Source organism: Lampris incognitus, chromosome 6 (assembly GCF_029633865.1).
Source record: "Lampris incognitus isolate fLamInc1 chromosome 6, fLamInc1.hap2, whole genome shotgun sequence".
Classification (NCBI taxonomy): domain Eukaryota; kingdom Metazoa; phylum Chordata; class Actinopteri; order Lampriformes; family Lampridae; genus Lampris; species Lampris incognitus.
The window spans coordinates 3,119,991-3,133,546 of NC_079216.1; the positions used below are offsets into that span (position 1 = coordinate 3,119,991).

The 13,556-nt window shown below is 46.4% G+C and overlaps 1 protein-coding gene across 1 annotated transcript in view; it reads left to right on the forward strand.

Annotated features, from left to right (window-relative positions):
- Positions 1-417: 417 nt before the first annotated feature.
- Positions 418-13,556, forward strand: part of cspg4 (chondroitin sulfate proteoglycan 4) — a 106,899-nt gene continuing 93,760 nt past the window's right edge. The window contains exon 1 of the mRNA XM_056282195.1: positions 418-536. Coding sequence (XP_056138170.1) covers positions 464-536 — 73 coding nt within the window. The 5' untranslated portion in view covers positions 418-463. The remainder of the gene's footprint in view (positions 537-13,556) is intronic.

Sequence of the window (13,556 nt, forward strand, 5' to 3'; positions counted from 1 at the left end):
GTTAGGGTTAGGGGTTAGGGAATGAATGTGGTCAGTGAGACTCCTCACGGGTATAGAAAACATGCGTGGGTGTATATGTTATTCCCCCCAGTTCCCCCTCCCCCCGACATGCGTGGGTGTATATGTGTGTGGACATGCATATCTGCACATGCGTGCATGCACACACGTTAACAAGTCTGCATGTACAGAGGGATGTGCACTGCTGAATGTGCACAGGGATTGGAGGAAGAAGCAGGGAGAGACTTACCCTTTCTTCTTTTCTCTCCCTGATGTGTATGTGTGAATGTGTGTGTGCATGGGGGGGGGTAGTTAAGTTTGGAGGGTGGAGTCAGGGGTGGGTGAGATGTGGCAGGGGAGGATCCTGCAGCGGTTACTCGGGTTCCAGTTCTGGAGACTCGTTCAGTTGCTTCTGAATGGAGAGACTTGAACACAGCGGAGGACTTTTAACTCACAGCAACGCAACATGAGAGACCTTCATCTGCTCCTCATCACTGTCTGCATCGCCCTGATCTGCCCGCCTGGCCCCAGCCAAGGAGGTAGGAACCACTCCAGATTGGTCTAAAATACCAATCCAAACTGGTCTGAAGTTCAATTCCAAGGTAGTCTAAAATAACCATTCCAAACTGGTTTTAAATACCACCCCAAACTGCTTTTAAGTTCCAGTCCAAACTGGTCTCCCAGCTGACGGGGACCTGACACCTTCTCAGATAAATGGTTTAAATGGTTTGGTGGTGGGGGGGGGGTAGATCAGATCACTCCCCTGCATCCGTCTAAAGATAAACTGCTGCCACCACTAATGAATAGTCCCTGATTGAGCGACGGGCGGTCTGGAGGGAAAGACTCGAGACTTGCGAGGGCGAGGGATTGTGTGTGGTTCCAGATGTGCAACAGATTTTCTTTGTCAGACGTGTGAAGCGGCGAGTCGCCCTCTCGCTCCTCATGTCATTCATTGCTGAGTGATGATGAGACCCTGGTTGACTTGGAGGATGGAGGACATGCCAGGGCCCTCACCGAGTCCAAGGTCTGAGACAGCCGCAGCTGCTGCAGCACTCTACAGTGTGTGTGTGTGTGTGTGTGTGTGTGTTTGTTTGTGTGTGTGTGTGTGTGTGTGTGTGTGTGTGAGAGAGAGAGAGAGAGAGTGTGTGTGTGTGTGTGTGTCTGTGTGTGTGTGTGGCTGTATCAGTTTATCTGCCCGTGAGAAATTTGACGTGTGTGTGTGTGTGTGTGTGTGTGTGTGTGTGTGTGTGTGTGTGTGTGTGTGTGTGTGTGTGTGTGTGTGTGAGAAACTATGCTGGCTGGCTGAGGGAAGTGAGTTTGAATCTGAGGTTCCTCCGCTGGCAGGATTGAAAGGCTCTTTCAGGGGGGGAAAAGAGTCTGGGTGCAGATGTGAGCAAGAATCTCTGCTTGTGTGTGTTTCAGAGTGCATATATGTGAATGTTTGTGTGTGTTAATCTACAGAAGAGGGAATGTTTGTGTATATTTTTGAGTAACTATGCATGACAGGGTGTGTGGTGTGTGTGGGGTGGGGGGGGGCACGAAGGGCAGAGCACATACAAAGGGCCCACAGTTTAGGGGTTGAGTCAGCCACTGTACTACCTATGCAACCACTACACACACACACACACACACACACACACATCTGAAGTGCAAAAATGTTTGTGTGTTTGGTCTTAAGTGATTGGTTTTGAGGGGGGGGGGGTCTGGCTTTTGACCTGGTTCTGGTTCTGGTTTTGCGTGCACGTGTGTGTGTGTGTGTGTGTGTGTGTGTGTGTGTGTGTGTGTGTGTGTGTGTGTGTGTGTGTGTGGTGGGGTTCACTAGATTCCTCAGTGTTGGACTGTGCACAGTCATTTGGATATGGAGCTTGTTGCTTGTTGCAAATTCCTTCCACCCCAGTTTTGGTCTGCATGAGAGCTGCCAACTTGCTCTCTGGCGTCTAATAGAGGACGAATGGCTGTGCATCTGAACAGATACGTCTCACGTTGTTTCAGTAGCAAAAAAAAATCAAAGCTTCATCTGTGCTTCTCTTTTCTCTTTTCTAGAAAGGTCTGGGTTTGATAGTTCACATGACATGCATTGAGTCTTGGGTTTAGTCTTTAAGAGACAGACAGATTTAAGTAAAACTTTTTTTGCAGTTTTGAGGCTGCTGTTTTTTGAGCATGTCTCTCCTACGTTCACCGGGACACGCAGGCTAAACTTTTCAATTCATTGATTTTATCTGTTTGTAGCTAACAGCTAACAGAGACATGCTATGGGGTCACACTATGCCAGGGGTGGGCAGTCTTATCCAGAAAGGGCCAGTGTGGGTGAAGGTTTTTGTTCCGACCTAGCAGTTACACACCTGAGCCCACTAATTAACAGTAGAGTCTTTGCTGAGGAACTTGATTAGGAGACACAGGTGTGTAACTGCTTGGTTGGAACAAAAACCTTCACCCATATTGACCCTTTCTGGATAAGATTGCCCACCCCTGCACTATGCAATACTGCACAGTGGTAAACTTAGCAGTCAGCTAAATGGTGCAGAGGAAAATTGTAGAAAAGGTTGTTCACCTGGTCATAACCTTGTCACAATCAAAGTATGAAACTGTGTTTGGGAAGGAAAACTCAACACCAACTCTGGAGCACATCCATAATATCAGTATGTTACTGAGCCACTGGTTAAACGTGACCTAGCTAACGCCCACTGCAAGCTGCCAGGGAAACCTTTTCCACAAACACTCACTGATGGTTCGACTTTGTCCTCTTTATTCACGTCTTCATGTACTCTCCAGCACGCCGCTGGCCACATGACACCCAGATACCCGGATAGACTCGCTGCCTTTGACATTCCTCCCAAATAAGCACTCAGCCGTCTGTCTTCTCTTCTGCGAGGATGAGACTGGTGTAATTCAATCTATCAGGACTTGAACAATAGCAGATGAGTATAAGCATTTTGAGTTTCAGAGTGGACAGTAATGAGCACATCATAGTGAGTCGTCCCTTATTATTTGGTTTTCATCATTTAATGAAAATTCTCACTTTCTCACAGGTGTAAGCCATCTTGTTCAGTCCACCCACATACTGCAGCAGATGCAGTTATGTGACCAAATCACTTGACCACATCAATAACTTATTTTCTCTCTGGATCTCATATGAAAACATAACAGTCCTACCAAATACATGACTGAACCCAAGTCAGCGCCACGTTTTAGTAATATAACAAACTCAATTATAAAAATGTTGACTCCAGTTTTAAAGCGGCTGTAGACAACATTTCAACTCCCCTTAGCATTCCCAAGTGTCTTTATTGTTTGTGCTGCTGTCACAAAGACAACCCGATCGCTTTCTGTGTATTAGCAGCCTGGTTACTGTCCAAAGCAAGAAACAACCGTAAGAATCCCAATTTGAACTAGAAACCCTGATCTCACTGCTGTGATAAAGGCAGCGCAAAACATCCGGTAGTATTAATAAGTAGGAGCAGAGATGCAATTCTGGGGTTCCCAAAACGGACACTCTCCTCACCTTGGCTGCACCCTGAGATCCTGTCCATGAATATCACAAACAGAATCGGAGACAAAGGACAACATTGGCAGAGTCCGACAACCACCGAAAACATGTTTGACTTTGTGCCGAGATTGCGGACACAGCTCTCACATTGGTTATACAAGGACCGGATGGCTTGTATTTCTATCACTTATTTTTACATATTACCGTATTGTGCACCATGGCTGCTGTTCACTATTGTCTCATTACTGTATCATTTTTTTTAAACATGGCTCTCTTCCAACTTCATATCCAATCAAACCTGTAAAATTGTCATTTTCATTTCATGTTCTTCCTTGAGACATTTCATCTTTTGGTCATTAGGGGTGGGAATCTCTAGGCACCTCGCGGTTCGATTCCGATTCAGAGGGCGACGATGCAATTATAAAATTATTATTGATGCATCAACATTTTTGATTTCTATACATCCATCCATCCATCCATCCATTATCCAAGCCGCTTATCCTGCTCTGCGGGTCGCACGGATGCTGGGCCTATCCCAGCAGTCATTGGGAGGCAGGCGGGGAGACACCCTGGACAGAGCGCCAGGCCATCACAGGGCCTTCCGCAGTCGAGTCTATTTCTATACATGATTTATTTTTTTCTCACTGTGTGACTACTTACTACTTTTAAAACATGACTGAACCTGAGTCAACTCCACGTTTTAGTAATATAATAAACTCTATTATAAAAAGTGTTGACTCCAAATTTAAAATGGCTGTAGACATTTCAACTCCCCCTAGCATTCCCAAGTGTTTTTATTTTTGTGCCGCTGTCACAGAGATGACCGGATCACTTTCTGTTTATTAGCAGCCTGGCTACTGTCCAAAGAAAGAAACAACTGTAAGAATCCCAATTTGAAATAGAACCTGATCTCGGTGCTATGATAAAGGCAGAGTAAAACATCCGCTAGTCTTAATAAGTAGGCAGGCAGTGTTACTTACTGATCCAGTAGAAAGAATGCCAACTGAATGTCGGTTTCGAACCCTCTCAAGTCTCGGGTGTTGTGTCGAACTCCGTTTCCCCGTCGAGTTCTGTTTCCCCCTAGCCAGAGTTCGATACAACACCAGAACACTTGATTAACCTAAACCTAACCCTAAGCTTAACCTAACATTTACCTTAACTTAATCATAGGCGATAGCGAACCTGTTTCTATGCCAACACTTTCCTCTGGCTAGGGGGAAACAGATCTAGATGGGGAAACAGATCTCAGTCTAACACCGAAGCTCTCTACATCGACTGAATGCCCGTCTGAGGTTCACTCTTGTTTTACCTCTGTTTCTATCACTCTCCCTATTCGCCTTCTTTGCCTCCTCCGTAAACCAGGTTCTTTATCTCTTCCCGGGTAGTTTCCACTGTCACTTCAGTTGTTCCACCGTCCGCCTGGGGGTGGTTACTGATCGCTACCAGGGAAAACAAAAGTTCCATCTTCATCAGATTTTCGTTGCTTAATGGTTGACACACTTCCTTTGTGCCGTAAATTGAGCCTTAATTTTTCCGCCAGATCATACCCAGTGACAGACAGAATTGCATAGTGAAAGTGAGGCTTATAGGGGGCATCTGGGTAGCGTAGCGGACTATTCCGTTGCCTACCAACACAGGGCTCTCTGGTTCGAATCCCCGTGTTGCCTCCAGCTTGGTCAGGCGTCCCTACAGACACAATTGGCCATGTCTGCGGATGGGAAGTCGGCTGTGGGTGTGTGTCCTGGTTGCTGCACTAGCACCTCCTCTGGTCGGTCGGGGCGCTTGTTTGGGGGGGGGGGGGGGGCTGGGGGCATAGCGTGATCTTCCCACTTACTACGTTCCCCTAGGGAAACTCCTCACTGTCAGGTGAAAAGAAGCGGTTGGCGACTCCACCTGTATCAGAGAAGATATGTGGTAGTCTGCAGCCCTCCCTGGATCAGCAGAGGAGGTGTGGCAGCGACCGGGACGGCTTGGAAGAGTGGGGTAATTGGCCAGAAACAACTGGGGAGAAAAAGAGGGGGAAATCCAAAAAACCAAAGAAACGATCCACAAGCCCTCTTTCATTCACTCCCAGTCCTCTCATTCACTAACTAGGTTTCTGTGTTCACTCTGAACTTAAAGGAGTTTGCACTATGAGATATTTCCAGTCTGTTCTATTCTACTGGTATGTGTGGAACAAGACACCACATCCGTGTCCTGTCTGACCAACCTCACAGGTCAGATGAAACCAAACAGGTGAAAGTGTTTCTGAGACCGGTGTATGTCGCTTTGATTTGAACGGAAAACACAGATGGAAGCCATTCTAATGTGAACTGAGTCCAATTAAATGATGAGTGACCTCCATCGACCCATTACCCTGACAGAGGGCGGTGTGAATTTCCACCATAGCTACACCCCAGGTACCCCAACTGACCCAGCAGGCGCATTGAACAAAGATTTTTATCTGAAGAACTCAAAAGATGCCCATTTTAAAACACAAGTATCGGAAGTCAATAGAAAACAGTAGATATGACTCGTAAGTGCATTGTTAAAATGGATTTATGCTTAACAGATTGCCAGAATAACCCATAAGACAGCAGTGACTGATGGGAAACCATGGACTAATGATTTATGTACATTTATGAGGGCTTTGAGAGGACTTGTTCCTGAATGTATTTACCATTTGAATCGCAAAGCGTAAAGATTAGATTTGCATCCAGAGACGGCATATGAGCCTCCTATCTCCCCTGGTGTATTATGTCGCCATGGCAACAAGAAAAATAAATATGGATTTTTTTTCCGCGGCTTGCCGGTGTGTCTGTGTGCAGGAGGACTCCATGTGTTCCTCCAGAGCTGACAGGGTGAGCCTGTGACTGCAAGTGTCTGCGCACAAGATTAAAAAGTCCAATATTTGCTTTGGGAAATTGATGAGATTAGTGCTCCGCTGGCCCCGCTGGTCTGACAGACGTGCTGGATGACCCCACATTCCCCTCCCTTCTTTAAACAAGGCGATGCCACGGCAGTAGAGAGATGCAGCGTTTGGTTTGAATCCAGACGAGACAGCCGGGCTGTTCAGAAATGCAACGTATGAAACACCCGCCTTTTGTCCTGTCGCCAGGCGGAAGGAAATCCCTCCAAATCTGGTGACTGCATGCTCACCTGTGAAGTGCAAACACTCCACAAAACCTGAAGAGACACGAGGAATCTTCTGGGAGTGTGATGGTGCATCTTCATCACCTGTATAAAGGACATTTCTTAGTTTCTTAGTTGGTCTTTTGAGAAGGTCAATCTCAGAAATGCGTCCTGTATGTCACTTGAGTATACAAACAAGTATTTTCCTTGAACTCATTAGAGGATGAACTCTTGCTCCTGTTTTCTTGAGTCTGAGGCTCTGTGGCGTCCACTCATGGCGTATACATATGCACCGGTCATGTTCTTTCAGTCTCCTTGGTTATACCTTCTGCTTGTGAACGAATGCAAACATAGTCTTTGTAACTGCTGAAAAAAAATCAGTATTGATTATGTTTCCTTTTTCTCCCCAATTGTACTTGACCAATTACCCTGCTCTCTGAGCCGTCCTACTCGCTGCTCCACATAGCAAGTGGGAGGATCATGCTATTCCCCCCAGTTCCCCCGCACAGGCGCCTTGACCGATCAGAGGAGGCGTTATTGCAGCAACCAAGGCGCACACCCACATCCGACTCCCCACCCACAGACACGGCCGATGTGTCTGTAGGGACACCAACCAAGCTGGAGGTAAGACGGGGATTCGATCTGACGATCCCTGTTTTTGTAGGCAACGGAATAGACCACCACGCTACCCAGACGCCATTGATTATGTTTCTAAAGTCTAACAGCCCCACACCGCTTTTCTATCACCCAGCTGTTTTATCTTGCCACTTTGGAGGAGAGACTGTGAGAGACTCATTGTTTATTAACGGACTTTGTAGGTTCTGGCCCAAGGCCAACACCACCGCCAGAATTCAAAGTTCTCCCTCTCTCCACTCCACGCCTGGCTAGAACCTAGTCTCATTTCCACTGGTTTCAAATAGGAGTTTCACTGCAGACCTAAGTGGCTCTGGTTGAGTCTCGCAGTCCATGACAGCATTCGAGTCACTATGTTGTAATAGAAATGACACAGGTTTGATGTGCTGTCGAGTGTCTTTTCATTAAGACACACAACTTCTATCTGCTGGTTAATCACAGAACAGCTCATCGGTGAAATGCTTAAAATCAAAAATGTAGGGTGTCCAGGTAGCATAGTGGTCTATTCCATTACCTACCAACTTGGGGATCGCCGGTTCGAATCCCCGTGTTACCTCCAGACACAATTGGCCATGTCTGCAGGTGGGAAGCTGGATGTGGGTATGTGTCCTGGTCGCCGCACTAGCGCCTCCTCTGGTCAGTCAGGGCACCTGTTTGGGGGGTAAGGGGTAACTGAGGGGGGAGTAGTGTGATCCTCCCTCGTGTTACGTCCCCCTGGTGAAACTCCTCAGTGTCAGGTGAAAAGAAGCCGCTGGTGACTCCACATGTATCGGAGGAGGCATGTGGTAGTCTGCAGCCCTCCCCGGATCGGCAGAGGAGGTGGGGCAGAGACTGGGATGGCTCGGAAGAGTGGGGTAATTGGCCGGGTACAACTGGGGAGAAAACGGGGGGGGGGGGGAGAGAAAAACCCGGTGGAGAGAATCCACCTTCTTTTAGAAAACACTGCTGGCAGAGCTGCCAAAGTCATAGCGGATAAAAGCAACATCACAGCTCAGTTTGTTCTCATTCTGATGCAAAAACAGAGAGAGAAAGATACCCCCCCCTTGCCTCATCTTGAGAACCCTATTCTCCGCTGGCGGGGAATCTGTTCCCACAGTGCCGTCTGGGAGGCGGTGGTGGCTGTCAGCAGAGGGCTGCAGGGATTATACTGAAGGTCTGTGATCAGCCCACACACACAGGACTCATTTCAACTCCAAGTGGATACACAAAGAGGTCCTGTACACAAACATAGACGTGGACTCTGCCCGGGGTCGGGGATCAAAGGGCATCTGGTGAAATGCCCCGATGTTGTTTTAACCCTATCCATGTCAATCAGATACAGACGGGTTGCCTCAGTGCAAGGTGGTCCGGTCGTGGACCACACTGGGACCGGGGTGAGACTTCGGTTTGGGGGCCTCCTGAATTACTGATGACCACTCCTCGCCGTGTAGCTTCAACACATTTTAAGTGCACATTCGTTTTTGGAGCAGGGGTCAGCATTTGTTGAAGTGAGTGGACGTGGTATTCATATATACTGTCTTATAGGACTGTGTTATGAATATGTGCTTTGCTCAAGGGCACAAAGCAGCACATCAGAATCTGTCTGGTTATCTTCCCACATCAGACTTTACACCTCATAAGAGGACTGCAACTGCTTACAGGTTCTGGCATCATGAAGGTGCACTTATGACACTGTCTTGTAGGAAGCTAGGTGTGTCTGTGGGGAGGGGGGGGCTTACACAACATCTTTATTGATCAAATGAGAGAATGTAGTAATAGTACAATGCCAATACTAGCAAGGGCATGTGTTATGCAGTACAGTGTTGTCAAAGCAGGGTCTGGGGTCTGCTGGGGGTCCTGGACAGATTTCTACAGGGTACCAAGCAGTATGGAGAAGTTTTAAGGTACAGTATCCAAGTTCATCTCTTTGAACAAACAAACAACGACAAGACATCTACTGGATCATATAAGTGGTATAAATATGCTAACATATGTGCTTTTCCTGAAAATAACATTATCTTTATTCTATGATTACTATTAACTATATTACATGTATTTTCATTCACTGAAAATCTGGATGGTGACAAGTATTCAGTAGTCTTTCCGTCACCTGTCTGTTGAATCTCCTCATCAGCATGGCCGATACATTTCATTCTGCACCACGTCGGCGCCACCTAGAACATAGAACAGACATACAGAGAGCCTTATCACCTCATAATGCATACCTCTGCAAGTAGGGCGGTCCTTGAAATGAAAAACTCCAGACACCTCTGCTGGTTTTTATCTGGACGTCTTGATTCTGTACCACTCTCATGATGTCATTGAAGCAGGTCTGCAGACCACAGGCATGTATAGATACTATGTGTTTGTGTGTGTATGTATGTATGTATGTACAAATGTATATGTATGTATGTGTGTGTATGTATGTACAAGTGTGTATGTATGTATGTGCAAATGTATGTGTATGTGTATATATATACATGTGTATGTATATGTACGTGTGTGTGTATATGCATGTATATATGTACGTATGCATGTATGTATGTACAAATGTATGTATGTGTGTGTATATGCATGTATGTATGTATGTGTGTGTGTGTGTATGATATGTATATATGTATGTTAGCATGTTAGCATGGCTAACACCTGTAGCAGTGGACATTTTTCGATTCCAGGCGGGGGTTTTGTCAGATTAGTATTCTGTCCCTCAGCAGACACTGTACCCGGCGTGTTTATTTTTGATAAGAGCTTTATGGGAGTTCAGTGGCCAAAATCAAAACTCCAGTTTCCACTTTCTCATCATCACAGAATTGCCAATTTTTCAATAAGCAGGAATTATGCATGAGCAGATTTCTCGATACAAGCGGCCTCGCTGGGTTTTTGGTCGTTTGTCTGGTCAGAATTATCCCTTTTTGGCTGGAGAAAAAGGATCCAGTTCTTTTCTGTCCGCCATTGTCTCTGTTATCTGGTGAAAAGAAATTAGAATGAAAACAAAATCCAAATGTCCTATCCCTTACATAATGGACAACAATGAACAGAGTCAGTCCACCTCTGAAGATTAGTTCTCAACCATCTCACTGCAGGTCTATCACTGGTATTATCAGCGGGTGTAATTATCAGCCGCTGCTGTTAATCTGTTGCGGGCTTGTATTCAGTAGACGGACATGGCGGAGATCTAAATTAGATCTGGTAAGAGAAAGCCTACTCCTTGTTGAGGACGTGATGAAGAATGCTGCACGCTCTTATTAGCGGAGACAAAATGACAGAGCCCATGGCCGACATAAATCTACCGCCTGTGAGGCAGCGGAGCGGCGGCATGAATCATGGGAAATGTTTGCCGCGTCGGGGGCTGAGTCATCTGAGACGTGTTAGAAGGGCCTGAGGTTTCCACTCCAACATCTGGAGTGGGCTGAGCTGATTCGTAACGCGGCCGTGGCTGGAAGCTTTCATCAAAGTGCCCTTCCACTTCCCTCGCAAAAAAAAAACAACAAACACCCAGAATGCACTGCAGCTATTTGAGCTCTCAGCAGGAAGAGCGGTGAAACCACAGCGTTGGTCTTCTCCCATCACATCCGAACTCTGCTGAGCTTCCTTCACAGGCCGTTAAGTTGATCTTCAGGCTACCACACCAAACAGACTGACAAACATTAACAAGCTTCCAAACACATTTGTGTTAAATATTTTGTCTCTGAGTCCCACGTAGCATGAACCCCCGAGAGAGACTTCCTTTGTGCGGCGTGTGTGAAGGCCGGCCGCCACAGAGGCAGTTTGAACACATGAAGATGAGTCAGACGGTGGTAAATTTAGAGGAAGACGACTCTGGCATGGGCACTGCTTCCATCCCGCGAGGCGGATGAGTCACACGCATCACGAGATTCCTCCTCTCTCGCAGTCGGGTTCTAGTTATTCTTCTTCAACCGTGACTATTTACGCCGTTGTCATCGCTCCCCCCGACCGCTTTAGACCTTGGCCTTGCCCGGCTGCGTCTTCTCGATGGTGACGGGCTGAGCGGAGATGATTTATTGGGTTTGTTTGAGATAAGAACTTCATCTCATCGTGGTCGTACAAGGTCAGGCAGGAACCATCTATAGAGAATTCCAGGACAGGGCGGCGATCCCGACCAGGGTCCCCACACGTCCTGGACAATCTGGAAATTAGTAGACTAGTCATGGAAAACACCTGGAAAATGATGATCATCCATCCATCCGTTATCCAAGCTGCTTATCCCAACTGGGGTTGCGGGATGCTGGAGCCTATCCCAGCAGTCATTGGACAGCAGGCGGGGAGACACCCTGGACAGGCTGCCAGTCCATCACAGGGCCAGGACATTTTCAGGGCATTGATCAGATGTCCTGAAAATGGTATTGAGGTCCCCGGCGTAATGTTAGGTTATACTGTTGTGTTTTACCAGTTGAGATGGCTGACTTCCAGCACGGTTTAAAGGTGTGATGTCATATTTTATCCACATGTCTGTGTTGAGATGTGTCATCAGCAGCTAAGAACCACGGCCCACTGACAGACTGTTGGTGTCTTTGCTGTAGTGTCAAACGCCACAACGATGAACCCACGTCTGTGTTCACACCGTCATGAGAAATGTACTGCCACGGGTGGCGCTATTTCAGTAAAACTCTGACTTGCAGCAGCTGTCAGGTGTGCTGGAGCAGAAGTCGTGGAAAGTGATTTCTTATAAAGAGAGGGGTCCCGTTGTTCCTCAGTACACTGAAAGAATAGTCTGTTGGAGTTAGATAAAAAGTTGTGTACACCAGTTGCACATATTAAAGTTGTGTTTTCTAAAAAATAATTTATTTAAGTTCAATATATGATATACCAGTTTAGTAGTTTTCTCGGGAGGTCTCCCATCCAAGTACATACCTGCTTAGCGTCCGTCATTTGGCAGAGCCAAGGTACACAAAGCAGAAGCTTCTCACATATACACATGCGGTTGGGACGCACGTTGGTGCACAAGTTCTTTGGACAACAGCATAGTGAGCAGTAACCACTGACGTCTTTACGAAGGGGCCGGGGCTTCCAAACAAAACATAACGTCTTCGTTGGTCCTTAACATGACTGAAACTTTTAGATTTTACGTCCGTCAGAATTAAAAGAGTTCTACATGTCTGACACATGATCAGAGGAGTAACACACATGACTCAAGTCATACATACGAAGTGCGTTTTTGTAAATTGTACACCCCCATCTCTCCCCTTTTCCCAGTGTAGCGACTCCGCTCAGTTGAGTGGTTGAACACTTTTTTAAAAGCGTTTTAACTTTGGGTCTGGAGAAGGTAGAAGTCCAAAGAGTCAAGCCAAGCCTAGAACGACCAAGACGGACCGGACCGTCTTCTTGGATTTTCAAAGTTTAAAAACTTTGTCAAAAAAAAAAAAGATACAGACCTGCCGCTCCCCGAATTCTCCTAAAATTGCGTATATTTGCATTTAAAACGAGTTTTAGATCAATTGCACACAAAAAAGAAAAAAGTTAAGATAAGATCTTCCTAAAATGACCATGGGCGGTCAACATGACTGTCTCATAATTTGCACGTGATGGTGTGCGTCATGTCAGTATTTATGACATCCTGTGTGAAGTTCATTGCTGTGTCCTAGAAACACACTAGCGTCCTCCATTGGAGACAAATAGTCTAAACGTGGTGTGTGATGATGTCCAACATGTCTGGTTACAGACGCACCATGACTACCAGCGAGGCCTTGCAGTATTTACGGCGTTGGACAGCGGCCATTTTAAATTGTTTAAAAATAGTATTAAAGTTGTTAAAATGTTAATTTTGGTGTCAGTTGGTTTCCTAAAGGACATACTAACATATGTAAGGTATTAATATCTCAGCTAGCTATTTATCTTGACACAATATAGAGTTTAAACACCAGCGGTCCGCCCATGGTCGTTCTAGGTAGGAGTGAAGTCCCGGTCGTTCTGGTGTTAATGTGAGGCTGGAGGCCACATCTCCATAACTACGTATGGTTATGGACCATGAGTGACAGTGTGCCACATTATGTGAAATGAAATATTAGTGGAGCCTCAAACTTCCTTCATCACATATTTTGTCCTCAACCCGTCTTGAAAGGATGAGACAAACTTTAGTCTTTTAAAACGGCCACCAGTGCTTGGACTGAAGCAGAACAGGAAGTGTTGTGAATTGACTGAATCAGGCTGATGCCGGAGGAGTGTAGGGTCATTTTATGGAGTGTGTAACATGAATCCGCGTCTCTGACTGCTGCTCCAACAACACGCCGGTGTGGTTTTTATAGGAGAGGCCCTTTCACATGGTGCTGAGATGGAGGCCAGATTAACGCCGGCTCTCATCTCGTTGAAAGTCCTCATCGGCAGCAATGAG